The 12378-nt window shown below is 48.0% G+C and overlaps 2 protein-coding genes and 1 non-coding gene across 4 annotated transcripts in view; all 3 read right to left on the minus strand.

Annotated features, from left to right (window-relative positions):
* The window catches only part of LOC148092173 (putative inactive serine protease 58), a 35672-nt gene extending 31804 nt beyond the window's left edge, over positions 1-3868 (minus strand). The window contains exons 1-2 of one of the 2 annotated variants that reach the window (XM_087821374.1): positions 3740-3868; positions 2066-2243 (exon numbers count right to left, since the gene is read on the minus strand). In XM_087821374.1, coding sequence (XP_087677500.1) covers positions 2066-2099 — 34 coding nt within the window. In that variant the 5' untranslated portion in view covers positions 2100-2243; positions 3740-3868. Of the gene's footprint in view, positions 1-2065; positions 2254-3739 lie in introns of those variants that run through there. The other variant, XM_087821373.1, reaches the window with a different exon arrangement.
* A 1480-nt stretch (positions 3869-5348) lies between these two features.
* Positions 5349-9641, minus strand: LOC107531095 (uncharacterized). Its single transcript, XR_015715163.1, has 3 exons — positions 9500-9641; positions 7594-7639; positions 5349-5497 (listed from the first exon to the last, which is right to left on the minus strand). It is a non-coding gene; the product is annotated as an uncharacterized LOC107531095 (transcript).
* Positions 9642-9924: 283 nt separating this feature from the next.
* TAS2R4 (taste 2 receptor member 4) lies at positions 9925-10846 on the minus strand. Its single transcript, XM_016205059.2, has one exon. The coding sequence runs from the start codon at positions 10801-10803 to the stop codon at positions 9925-9927; it is 879 nt and encodes a 292-aa protein (XP_016060545.2). The 5' UTR covers positions 10804-10846.
* Between the last annotated feature and the right edge of the window lie 1532 nt (positions 10847-12378).

Here is a 12378-nt window from a genome sequence, read left to right on the forward strand (position 1 = left end):
TCGCTCCACAAAGCCTGGATTTGGCCTGGCTCTTTCCTAACCTGTCCCCAAGCAGCGACTGAATGGCTGTGACCAGGAACAGAGAGTTCAGAAGTTATGATCCCCTCTGTATTTGCATCCACATGAATGAACTCTGATCCTAGACTCAGAAATTGGAAACAGTAGCTCAGATGCCAACCTTCTTTCTCCAAGGTCACAGGCTAAAGTCTAGACACCAGCACATAATATGACACGACCTCCCAACAAGAGAGGCCAAATCAAAACGTCCTCAGGCTCTATACCCTGCCAGATGTGAGCTCATATGTATAAGGAAGAAATTTTATTTTCATAGAAAGAACTATGAACATATAAGCATGAAAGCTGAAGAAATTTAAAATATATTTCATTATCAAAGAGAGAAGTAGGGGAAGTTTGGGGACAGAAAGGAGCCAAAATATTCTATTTTTATATATATATATATATATATATATATATACACATATATTCTATATATATAAAAAAATATATATATATATTCTATATATATAAAATATATATATATATTCTATATATATAAAAAATATATAGGTCAGGTAGAGGAGCCATTCTCGTTAGTCAGGGCCTTTGATGTCACCTGCACTTTATGACCTATGATCCTCCCACATTCAACTCAGCATCTCTCTCACATCAAGGTCTTAGAGGAAGGGAATGAGGAAGAAAAGGCGCTCAGAGAAGTGGGGGGGGGGGGACCAGCACAGCTATCAAGAAATATAGGGAAAGTGCTTCATGTATGGTCCAGATTCAAACATCCCTGGGCCCAGCTCAACACAGAAGTGTTTGTGGAAGACTAAGTTCTAAGGTGGCCCCAAGACTCCCACCCTGAGTAATCCTCGCGCTGCAATGGAGCTGGGAATGAAATGGGATGGCACGTCTGTGCTTACGTGACATGGCAAAGAGGATCCAGATGTGACCCAGATCCCAAATCGTGGAAGTTTGAGTTCATGGAAAAGGAGATCATCCTGGGTGGGCCCGACCTAATCACCTAAAGTCTTGGAGGAGGGACGGGGCCTCCTGCCGGCCTGGAAGAGTCCAGCTGCCACACAGTGAGAAACTGCAGAAAGCCCCTAGATGCTGACACTGGCCCCCAGTTGCCAGCCAGTAAGGAAGCCTTGGTCCTACAACTGGTGGGAACTGAACTGTGCCCCCAGCCAGTGAGCTGGAAAGTGTACCCTGAGCTCCAGGAAGGGACAGCCCAGCCCACATCTTCACGGCAGCCTGTGAGACCCTGCGGAGAGGCCCACCTAGGCTGTGCCCGAACCTCATGATCCACAGAGACTGTGACACAGCAAATGTGCGTCCCTTTAAGCTGCTAAGCTTGTGTTGCTACACAGGAAATAGAAAAGCAGCACAGTGTTCAAACCAGGTAGAAATGACTCTGAGGCAATGGGGAGAAAGAGGAATTGGGTGAGAAAGGGGAGGGCTGGGCTAGCCTTTTAGGAAGGCGGCATGAGTGCTATGCAAAGAGTTCTGTATGAGGGGTCGAGGGGTCGGACTCTAGCGCCTGGTCCCAGCATTGCCGCGGGCGCTCTGGGAAGCTGCAGACAAACCACTGCCCCTCTGGACCTCAGCTGGTCTACTAATCATATAATGGGCCGTAGGACCAGATTTCCATTTGTTCAGATGGTAAGGTAAGAGGCACATTATGTGCCAGGCCCTGTGCCAGGCACACGAACACAGCAGCGAGCATGCACGGTCTCCTCTTCACCCAGATGCAAGACCTGGTGCCTGGAAACCCTGGCTGCGGCTGTGGAGATGCAGAGGAGGTCACAGCCCGCCCCAGGCCAGAAAACCTGTGTGAGGCATGGACCTCTCCAAGACCGAGGTTTCTCACCTTTTATTGTGTTTTGTTTCTGTTTTTGATTTTTATTGAATTAATCGGGGTGACATTAGCTCATCACAGTGTTATTGACAACACCCAACATCTGGAAGCAGCCCAGGTGCCCATCAGTAGGTAATTGGGTAAAAAAACTGCGGTACATTTACACCATGGAATACTACTCGGCCGTAAAAAAGAAGGAACTCTTACCTTTTGCGATAGCATGGACGGACCTGGAGAGCATATGCTAAGTGAAATAAGCCAGCCAGAGAAAGACGAGAGCAGGGCTTCTGTGGTGACACTGCCCTGTCCCACCTGGGTCCTGGGCAGTGGAATATCATACAAAGCACAGTGGTTACCGGACATGTATCCAGAAAGCCTAATCTAGCTTAAAAAAAAAAAAAAAGAAAGAAATTGCCATAAATACGATGGTTTCTTGACAGACTACTTTATTACTGGTGTTAAGAAAGGCTAAATCACATAGGGAATTAAGATAATTAGCTAATTCCAATAAGAAAAATGCTTTCCTAAATAATACTTAGCAATTAATGCACAGGCTTGTCCTTTTTTTAAACACACATTATTTCAAAATAATAGCTCTTTTCTACTTCCCTTCATCAGGGAGACACCGTGTGTTGGCAAAGAAAACTAAAGTATCTGCGGTAATTTAGAAAAATGTGATACTTGCCATGCAAAACATGAAAACTCAGTTTTGACTTCTGCAGTTTATTAAAATAATGTACTTTGCATTGTTCTGGTTTCTATTCTGTTTTCCATGCTATCCTCTTACTTTATTTCAAAACCAAAGCAGAATGGGGAACAAAAGTTTTAACTTCACCTAATTTCACGGGAAATTGATTTTACTGCCGGCAATCATCCGGAGTAAGGACTAACTAGATCTTTCTCCCACGCCGTGGCCTCTGGGACCTCCAGGCCCAGCCCACCTCCGGGGGAATTCCTCGTGGCCTTTAGGAGAGAAAGGAGAGAGGGGGAGCGCCCTGCGAGTCTCAGAGGGGAGCCAGCCGGTGGTGAGCTGGGAGAGGGAGTGTCAGAGATGATGCCAGAAGGCTGCCAAGGCGTAAAAAGCCAAGCAAAGGAGAAAGGAGTAGCTACAAGGTCTCACTTTCAAAGACTCAGGTCTGAAACTTCCTCCCCCAAAACGCCCCGCCCCCCGCCCCACGGAGTTGCAAGGCTGAGCACAGCTGCACCCCGGCTCTGGGTCTGACATCTGGGCGACAGACGGGCCGCACTCTGCGCAGGCCCTTTGCAGCGCCTCCTAGATCTGTGCCTGCAGGGCCAGCAGATGGCGCCCAGGCACTTCTGCAGCGGCTGCCAACCGGAGCAAAGGAATTCTCTTAATGAGCTGCGTGGCTCCAGAAATTCGGAAACCGAGCGGACAAGGCGCATCCTTGAGGAGCACGTGTAACAGGAAGAGAAATGGTGTGAGCCCTGGGGCCCCGGAGCGCTGGGTCAGTAAGCCCAGGCCCTGGGGGGCAGAGGATGCGTCCCTGGCCTGCGGGCAGGATCACAGACTCGCGGGGAGAACATGCTGAGCAGGGGCAGTGCTGCAGGGATGGAGGGCCAGCAGGGGTGACAGCCAGGGGCAGGGGGCTGGCAGGTGGGGCAGCGGGGGCTCTGTCCCCCGGCTTCCAGAAGCATGGGACTGGGGAAGAGAGCTAAGCATAGGAGACAAGATTTGGGGGACCCTGCGGGAGCCTGGCCTTCATCCCCCTGCCCCTGGGCGTGAGCTGGACTCAGAGGCTTCTAAACGAGAGTCTGAAAAGGGAGCTAGAGTAACTGCAGCGGGGAAACCTGGCACACGCCGCCTCAGCCAAGCCATCGGGGGTCACGGGGCCAGTGGTGAGCGATGATGCCATCACGTACCAGTGACAGATGTGGTGAGACGGGCACTTCCCCTCCCCAAGGCCGTAATTCCAGTCTAACCGTGAGAAACCCATCAGACAAACCCAGATTGGGGGACGGTTTGCCGAATGCCTGCCCGGCAATCTTCGAAACTGTCAAGGCCACGAAAACCAAGGAAAGGTGAGGAACATCAGAGGCCAGGGTAGACGAAGACTACCTGATGACCAAATGCAACGTGATATCCTTGACTGGATCCTGGAAAAGACAAAAAAATATATATATATACAAATGCGGGAAAACTGGTAACTTTTGGATAAAGTTTTTCGTTCATAGGTAATGTATCAATGCTAGTTTCTTAGGGTTTTGGGTTGTTGTTTTTTCTTTATTGTTGAAAGTATTGCAGATGTCCCCCTTTTCCCTCCCCATTGAATCCCTCCACCAGGCATCCTCCCCGCCCTCCCCCCCAGGTCTTCTCCACGTTATTGGCTGTGTCCATAGGTCCTGTATATAAGCATCTAAGTTCTTCATTACCCCACCACCCCCCCCTTCCCTCTGAAGTTTGTCGGACTGCCCCATGGTTCTGTCTCTGTATCTCTCTATCCATCTATCCATCCATCTATCTATCTATCCATCTATCTATCTTGCTTATCAGGTTACTGCGTTCATTAGCTTCCACCTATGAGTGAGATCATGTGGTACTTGTCTTTCTCTGACTGGCTTATAGCTTCTTAGTTTTAACAACTTACCAGGTTATGTAAGATAGTAACCTCAGGAAAACTGAGTGAGGAGAATAGGGGATCTTTGTACTCTCTGCAACTTTTCTGTAAAATAAAATAAAATAAATTAAAAATGCAAGCTTTATTTTTGACAAGTTATATAACACTCAGTTACAGAAAACTGTTTGTGTGAAAATTACTTCTTACCAAGAAGAGCATTACGTTTCTCCAGAGGGGACTCAGGAGACTGAGGTTTCCCCTAACATTGTAAGGTCATGCTAGGAAGAGTCATACCACAAGGACGGCAGACAGGGCTCCCTGGATCTCTGCTCGTCCAAAGTCAAGTGCTCCCAGGTCCACGCTAGCCCCAGACCTCAACGAGAAACAAACCTCATGACCAGCTCCCCATGAGGGGGATTTATAAATGGGGCACTTGGGGCCATTCGGGAAAGACAATGTACTTCACTATGGCCGGTGTGGCTCAGTTGGTTGGCATTGTCCTGTGCACCAAAAGGTTACCAGTTATTCCCGGTCAGGGCATATGCCCAGGTTGTGGGCTTGGCACGCGGTGGGAGGCATGCAGGAGGCAGCTGACTGATGTTTTGCTGATCGATGTTTCTCCCTCTCCCTCTCCTTTTCTCTCTCTCTAAAAATCAATAAAAATATCTGAGGGGAAAAGAAGAGAAAGGCAATGTACTTCAATGTCAGACAGATTTGGGGCTGCGTCCCAACTCCACCCGTTAGTAGCTGTGTCCTTACACAAGTCAATCAACCTCTCAGATCTTCAGGTTCCTCTTATAAAAACTTTAAGTATGTTTACCCCACAGGGCTATTGTGATGATAAAAGGACAAATGAAATCGCCCAGCCTGGTGTCTAGAAAATATTATAATCTAATTAATGTTACTTTTCTTTCCTTCCTTGGTGGTTTCTCTCCATAATCACTCCTTTCAATACAGCAGGAGAGCCCCTGACGTCTGACATAATTCACAGGACGCCAATACAGGAAGAACTGAGTTGCGGCTTCTAGAGAAAGGTGATCGGCTCTGTGTGACTCCAGGGTTTCTGGAAAGAGAGAATAAAGATGGAAGGCTCATTACCCCCGGCCTTTAAAAGCATACGCTACAGTCAAAGATCCAGAGATTTACTGAGTAATATCGGTGTATTTATTTCCTCTCTTGCGATGCAGGTCATCATTCTGAACTGTGAGGGCAGCGACATTGAGACAAATAGTTTTCCTGTCTTTAAAACAGGTCGGAAATGTTATCAAATAAATCGAGTGTGTGCCTGGGTGCAGACAGCTCGTTCGCAAGCTGCACACACAGGGAGTGGCTTACCAGGCCCCTCGCCCCCTCCGCTGAGGCAGAGCTAGTCCTGTATACAGTGCCCACAGCCGCCAGCCCCTCGCCCAGCTGGGACTCCCCCGGACCAGGGGCCTCACAGCCCTGCCCCCCCCTGCTGTCTTCACCCTCCACACTCCCTTTCGCTTCCTTGTTCATTTATTTCCATGCCAGGCAAATTCTCACACATACCGTGTCCTTTCACCCTTTTGTGCTCCAGGAATAAAACTCGCCATGGGCCAGTTATCCAAATCCCTAGGGAGCCTTGTCAAAGGGCCCCTTCTCCCTCGTCCTGAGGCAGGGTGCGTCCCGAAATCCCTCCCCGCGGCCTGGAGGAATGGGAGGCGGGGCATACAAAATCTGAAAAAGATTCCCAGCGGACCCAGGCTGCTTCTCACCGCTCCAGCCCTGTCTGAGAAAGCAGTGGGCTAGACTAGAAGATCCATCTCCACGTTGATTTACGGAAGGAACATTCCTGGGAAACTTACTTTAAATGCCTTCAGGGAGATTCCGTATCCCCGGAAGACTGGCATTTAAGGCTGTCTTAAAACTTACCTTCAGTTCAGGCTCTACAAGATCCATGCCTCCTTCCTCTTAATCTTTTCTTTCGTTTGTTTTTTAAACAGCTGAAAATGGCTCAACAGAATGCTGGTAACAACGATTAGGGGACCCCAAAGTCACACATGTTTAAGTGAAATTTTGGCACTATAAAGATACGATGTATACTTTAAAGTATGTGTTTTTCCTGATTACAGAAGAAATCTATGTTCATCACAGAAAACTGAGAAAATGTAAAAAAAATATATTACTCTAAACTTACTCCACCAAAAAATAATTGCTATTTGCAATTTTCTTTAGATATACATTTTTAAACAAATATTGGTATCATACTGCATATTTTAATTTTTTATTTTTATTTCACTTACTAATATGTCACAAGTATTTTCTCAGGTCATATAAAAATGTTCCCTGACTACAGGACAATAAATAACTACAAACCACTTCATCATGAAGACATATGTTATTTTATGTATTTATGGTATATAGCCTAAGTCATTTGAGTAAGACCAGAGAAACTACGGTGTCTGAAAGAATGGAGATACTTATTTCTCATGAACAGTCCTGCAGTTAAGGTGTAAGCAGTCAGGAGCTATGGATCCAAGTCTAGGATGGATAATTGTTCCATCCCAGGCAGTCGCCTCACCTGCATGGTCCAAGCTGACCAATCACCACCTTCCAGCACACAGGAAGACGCCAAGGCACAGGGGAAGGAAGGGCCTACTTGCCTGGGGCCTCACCTAGAAATTACACATCACTTCTGCTCAGACTCTGTTGGCAGAACTGGATCACAAGGCACCACCTACTATGAGAGGAAGCTGTAGCATGTAAATCAGCTGCCAAAACTCTGGGTAGCTAAAAATTCTGTCACTACGGCAGAGAGGAGAAAGATAACAGGTACTGGGGAAACAAGAGGGTTTCTGCGGCTCATTTAGAGTTCTTATGTCATAATGTGCATTTAGTCACTCAGTAATCCTTTTATCTCCTACTCTTAAAATTCTTAAAAAAATGAGTACCTCCAGGTTTTGTAGTATAAAATACTGGCTTGGGTAATCCTTACTAAATATTGCAGTCCAGTGGCCAAATGAGAAAAATTCAGATAATTTGTAAAATTTGGTGATTTCTCTTTTTTGTTGTTAATAAAGAGAATGTTATTTTAATAAGACTATTTCTTCTGAGCTCTGCAAATATTACATAAGTATTTTATGAACACCAAAAGAACTATCTAAATTATTATTCCCCGATTCCCATTACAAAACTTACCAATATTCTATCTTCACATTCCTGCTCCTCTGCAGCCATAGTTCTGCTGTTCCAACAAAAAAACAAAACAAAAAAAAGCCAGCATTTTCCTGGAGAATTGTGCAGTGTCCAGACAGTTCAATGCATAAATTCACAGAGATGACCTAAAGCCACCAAAAGTCAGGTACTCCCACAACCAGTCCAATGGCTCCTCCTGGCTCTCCACTGATTTCCATGTCACATGCAGAGACACAATCTTTTGTAAGGTTGCACACAGATTGTGTTAATTTCACTATTTGGAACTTGCTCTTTTGTTTTTTAATTTGAAGATCTAAGTAACTGGCTTTAATTAAGAGACTCATGAACAGGAAGCATCCCACCAAGCCACTAGAAGGGCGCTCTCTGGAACTTGCCTTTGACCTTGGGCTAGCTCCCTGGACTTGAAGATCCTTGGAACTATCTGGGTTGGGCTTCCTCAATACTCCCCTCCACCTAGCAACTCTGGCCCTTCCCTTCTTTCTAGAACAAACCTAGAAATCCAGTCCTCCATACTGTTTTCCAAGATATGGAAACAACCTAAGTGTCCATCGACAGAAGACATGGTATGTCTGTACATAAATACCGTGCAATAGCTCAGTTACTGTCACGATGTATACCTATTTTCTTTCGCTTTTTTACTCCCTTTTCTCCCTGAAACTGTCCTGTTTTCCTCTCCTCTGTGCACTCTCTTGCTTGCTTTAAGCCAATCCACTGATGCCCAGTGACCACTTGCCCAGTGCTGAGTCCTTACTCAGGACACCTCAGCTAAACTTCAAAAATGTAACTAACAGTGTTGTGTGCCAGTCTCAGCTCAGCCTATCAATAACCAACACTGTGACTGGCCAGGCTCTTGTGGTTCTTATTATGACTGCAAGATACCCTTTAGCAATAACCAGGAAACTTTGAAATAATAAAGATTTATTACTTATAGAACCTGGAAATTACACAGCACACTTGAGGCCACACAGTGAAATCACAGAGAGGGAGGGAGAGAGGGAGGGAGGGGAGAGAGAGAGAGAAAGAGAGAGAGAATGGGCTCTGCTTTTATTGGGGTTGAGGGGTGGGGACATAGGGTTTCTAGGGATCACTCTTGGTGAATTTAAAACATAGGAGTGGGAATTTAAAGCGCAGGGAAAGAAAAAAACATGTGGCCCAAATGACCAGTTATTAAAATCAACCAAGTTCTCTAAAACAAAGGGGCCTCAATGGGGGGAGGCTGGCAATGTGTTTATGTGCTGAAGTGGATGTCTTGCAATCAAAGCTTAAGTCAGATTGTTTCTGCATCGTGGCTACTGTAAATAATGCTGCAGTGAATATAGGGGGGCCTATATCTTTTCAAATAATTGTTTTTATATTCTTTAGGTAAATATCCAGAAGAGGGATTGGTGGATCATACGGTAGTTCTACTCTTATTTCTTTTAAGAATCTCCATACTGTTTTCCAAGATATGGAAACAGCTGAAGTGCCCATCGACAGATGAATGTATAAAGAAGATGTGGTGTGTATACACACACACACACACACACACACACACACACACACACACACACATATGATGGAATACTACTCAGCCATTAAAAAGGTGAAATATTACCATTTGCAACAGTATAGATGGACCTTGAGGGCATTATGCTAAGTGAAATATGTCAGATGGAAAAGTACAAGAACTGTATGATTTCAGTCGCATGCAGAATATAAAACAAAACCAAAAAAAAAAGCAACTAATGAACAAATAAAACAAAACAGACTCAGAGATACAGAAAACAGGCTGGTGGTTACCAGCGGGCAGGGGGGTGGAAGCGGGTCAATTACATGGTGACAGATGGTAACTAGACTTTGGTGGTAAGTGAATTACAATACTGTCCACCTGGAACTTATATGATGTTACCTCAATAAGAAGAAAAGAAAAGCTTAAGTCAGGCACTTGTCCTACGAGGAAGATGAACTACGGTCGGGCTCACACTACAGGTGCGGCCTACAGCGTGTTGGGCCGGGGCAACTTTCCGCTCTACTTCAGCAGCCGGTGGGGCAAGGTGGCGATTGCCATCATGCAGGGATGCAACGCCCATGCAAACAAAATACATGAAGAGGGATGCCTCAAACAAGTTCCTTTAAAAAGTGCCTACATTTAAAATACGAGCCCCCCCCAAAAAAAAATTGCAAACTGAACTGAAATACAGGCACTCAAAAGCCTACGAAGCCAGCTCAGCAATTACAGAAACGCATTCCTCGGGCCGCGGGGAAAGCTGCTAGCGGAGAACCCTGCTCCCGAGCCGCACAGCGCCTCCAGCCGCCGCTTCTCGCCGATGCCCGCTAGTTGCGGAAACGGAGAAGCCGCTTCGCTCTGCTTTTCAGTTTGGGGTGTGTGAGGACAACGAGAACAGAGTGCGCCGGGAGGTAAACCATGGAGATCATCATACATATGGACCTGGTCCTCAAGTCCATCCGTACAGAAGGGAGGTGCTGGAGCAGCACGGCCACTGAGTAGGGGATGTACAGGAGGAGGAAGCAGGCCATGAGCTTTATGGCCCCCACGTGAGCCTCCGTCTGCGGATTCCACAGGCTGCCGGCGTTCCGCCGCATCTTCCCCACGTGCCTCCTCAAGGAGTTTATTAGCAAGGAGGCGGACGTCACATTAACGACGAACTGGAGAAATGACCTCGAGCACAGGGAGATCACCAGGGACACGGTGTCCTCGCTGACGGTGGGCTGTGTGCCGTTCCTCCCAGTCACGAATTCGCGAGAGGGTAGCACAACATACAGAAATGTGGTGAAGGCAGAAATCAGCACGCAGGCCAGCAGCAGCCTGGGGATCTTCGGGGGGAGATGCCGTTTCAGCAGGAGAAACACGGGGTGTTGCGAGTTAGCAATCTTCACACAGTACAAGACATTGAGCAAGGTTACAAACCAGAGACCGCTGGAGTCCAGAAACGTCCAGCACCACAGGAAAAGGATGGATACGTGGACCAACCTTTCGGGGTTCGGAGCGATGAAGAGGTACATGATGTACAGCAGGAACAGTCCCAGCATGAGGAACCTGGTGACGCCCAGGCTGAACAGAATCCGATCCGAGGAGGACATTCTGCGGCTTTGGAGCCACGTCTTGTAATTGACCACTGCAATAAACAGATTCACGACGAGTCCCACAGAATTCAAAACTGCTGAGGCAGTAACAGCAGGGACAAACAACATCTTTACTCGCGGGGGACTCAACAGCTGTGGTGCTGATGCTGCGAACAGGGGAAACACTGAACCGTGCCAGGAGGCACCGGGACCCAGCCAGGCGGGACATTTCCCTCTGCAGTTTTCCCCAGTGTGGCAAGCGAGCCATTAGTGGCCTGCGAGCCGGCTGCTTTTACTGAGATGCAAATCGCCCAAGGATTACATTACTGGTTCTTCACTCATATCCTGTTTTCTTTAGAAATGCCCCAGATTCCAACAGCGGCAGGGAGCCCGGGAGTCCACTCCTCCGAGGGGAGAGCTGCGGGGAGGAGCTGGGGCAGGTTCCGGGGCCTCCGAGCCCAGTGAGAGCTCCCGTCCAGCGCTGTTGTGATTGCTCCACAGGGAGTGCAGCTTTTCTTCCCAGCAACCCCGGAATCGGGTGGGAACCCCCATGCCTCACTCCTACCCCCTGCCCCCATCCGTACGTCCATGGATCACCTGAATCCAACCTCTCTCCCCCCTGGAATCTGTTCGCCTCGCAGCTGCCCTTCTGGCCATGCCCGGGTTCCCCTCCCATCCCTTAGCACCTACGGTGATTTAGTTCTCTGGCAGGACAAGCTCAAGGAGCGCTCGCTTCCCCGAGAAAGCCTTTTTCGTCTAATTCCACCCTCTCGTGAGGACTCCTTACTTTGCCTTCCCCCACCAGTCACGTATACAGGTTTGTGCTGCAATCCTTTGCCGCAATCTGCTTTCACCTAGAAAAAGCAACGCCGGCCTTTCCGTGGGCTTCCTTTATGGATCTGGGTTCATGCTTCAGGCACACGTGCTGTTTCCCCTGAGGCATTTAACTGCCAGTCAAAATACTCTGGTACCCTTAACAGTAATGCTTTAGTTATAGTTTTGTGGGCCTCACAGATAGGCATCTCACCGCCTGGTTGCTCAGGGAGGAAGGACATCCTGAGAAAAATGTCCAGTCTCTTCAGATTTAAAAACAAAAATCTCAGCAATGCCCTCGGCAGTTCCCTGGATCTGTCTCTTGCTTCAGCAGTGTTTGGGTGGAACAGACCCAGGGACGCCTCTTCTTCCTGCCTCTGACCACCCTCCAACCCCCTTTCCAGTCGCCACCTTCGGAACCACCTCAGCCACCCTCAGCCTCAGAAACCAGCCAACACCATTTTTTGACCATAACTCCTTATTGCCGAACAACCATGAGCTCCCTAAGTCCTCAGAATTATTCCACCCAGGGGGAGGCCCCGTCCACCGCCTGGCCAACCTGCACCTGTGGCCTCCTGCACCTACTTCTCTCTGGGCTTCTGTTTCCACCTGGACGGCCTGGCTGTGCAGGGCGTGGCCTCTTCTTCCTCCAGTTGCTGGAGAAAAAGCTCCAGGGTGCTGAGCGTCTCTTAAAGATGCAAAACCATGCGGTGGCCGCCTTCTCTTCCAGAACGTGCTGAAGCTTCCCAGGAAGAGGGGGGTGACACTCAGGATGCCATGGAAGCTGCCGTGGCCTTGGAGAGGAACCTGACCCAGGCCCTTGTGGACCTGCAGGCCTTGGGTTCTGCCTGCACAGACCCTCAGCTCTGTGACTTCCTGGAGAACCACTCC

The sequence above is a fragment of the Miniopterus natalensis genome, chromosome 10 (assembly GCF_054644295.1).
Source record: "Miniopterus natalensis isolate mMinNat1 chromosome 10, mMinNat1.hap1, whole genome shotgun sequence".
Taxonomy (NCBI): Eukaryota; Metazoa; Chordata; class Mammalia; order Chiroptera; family Miniopteridae; genus Miniopterus; species Miniopterus natalensis.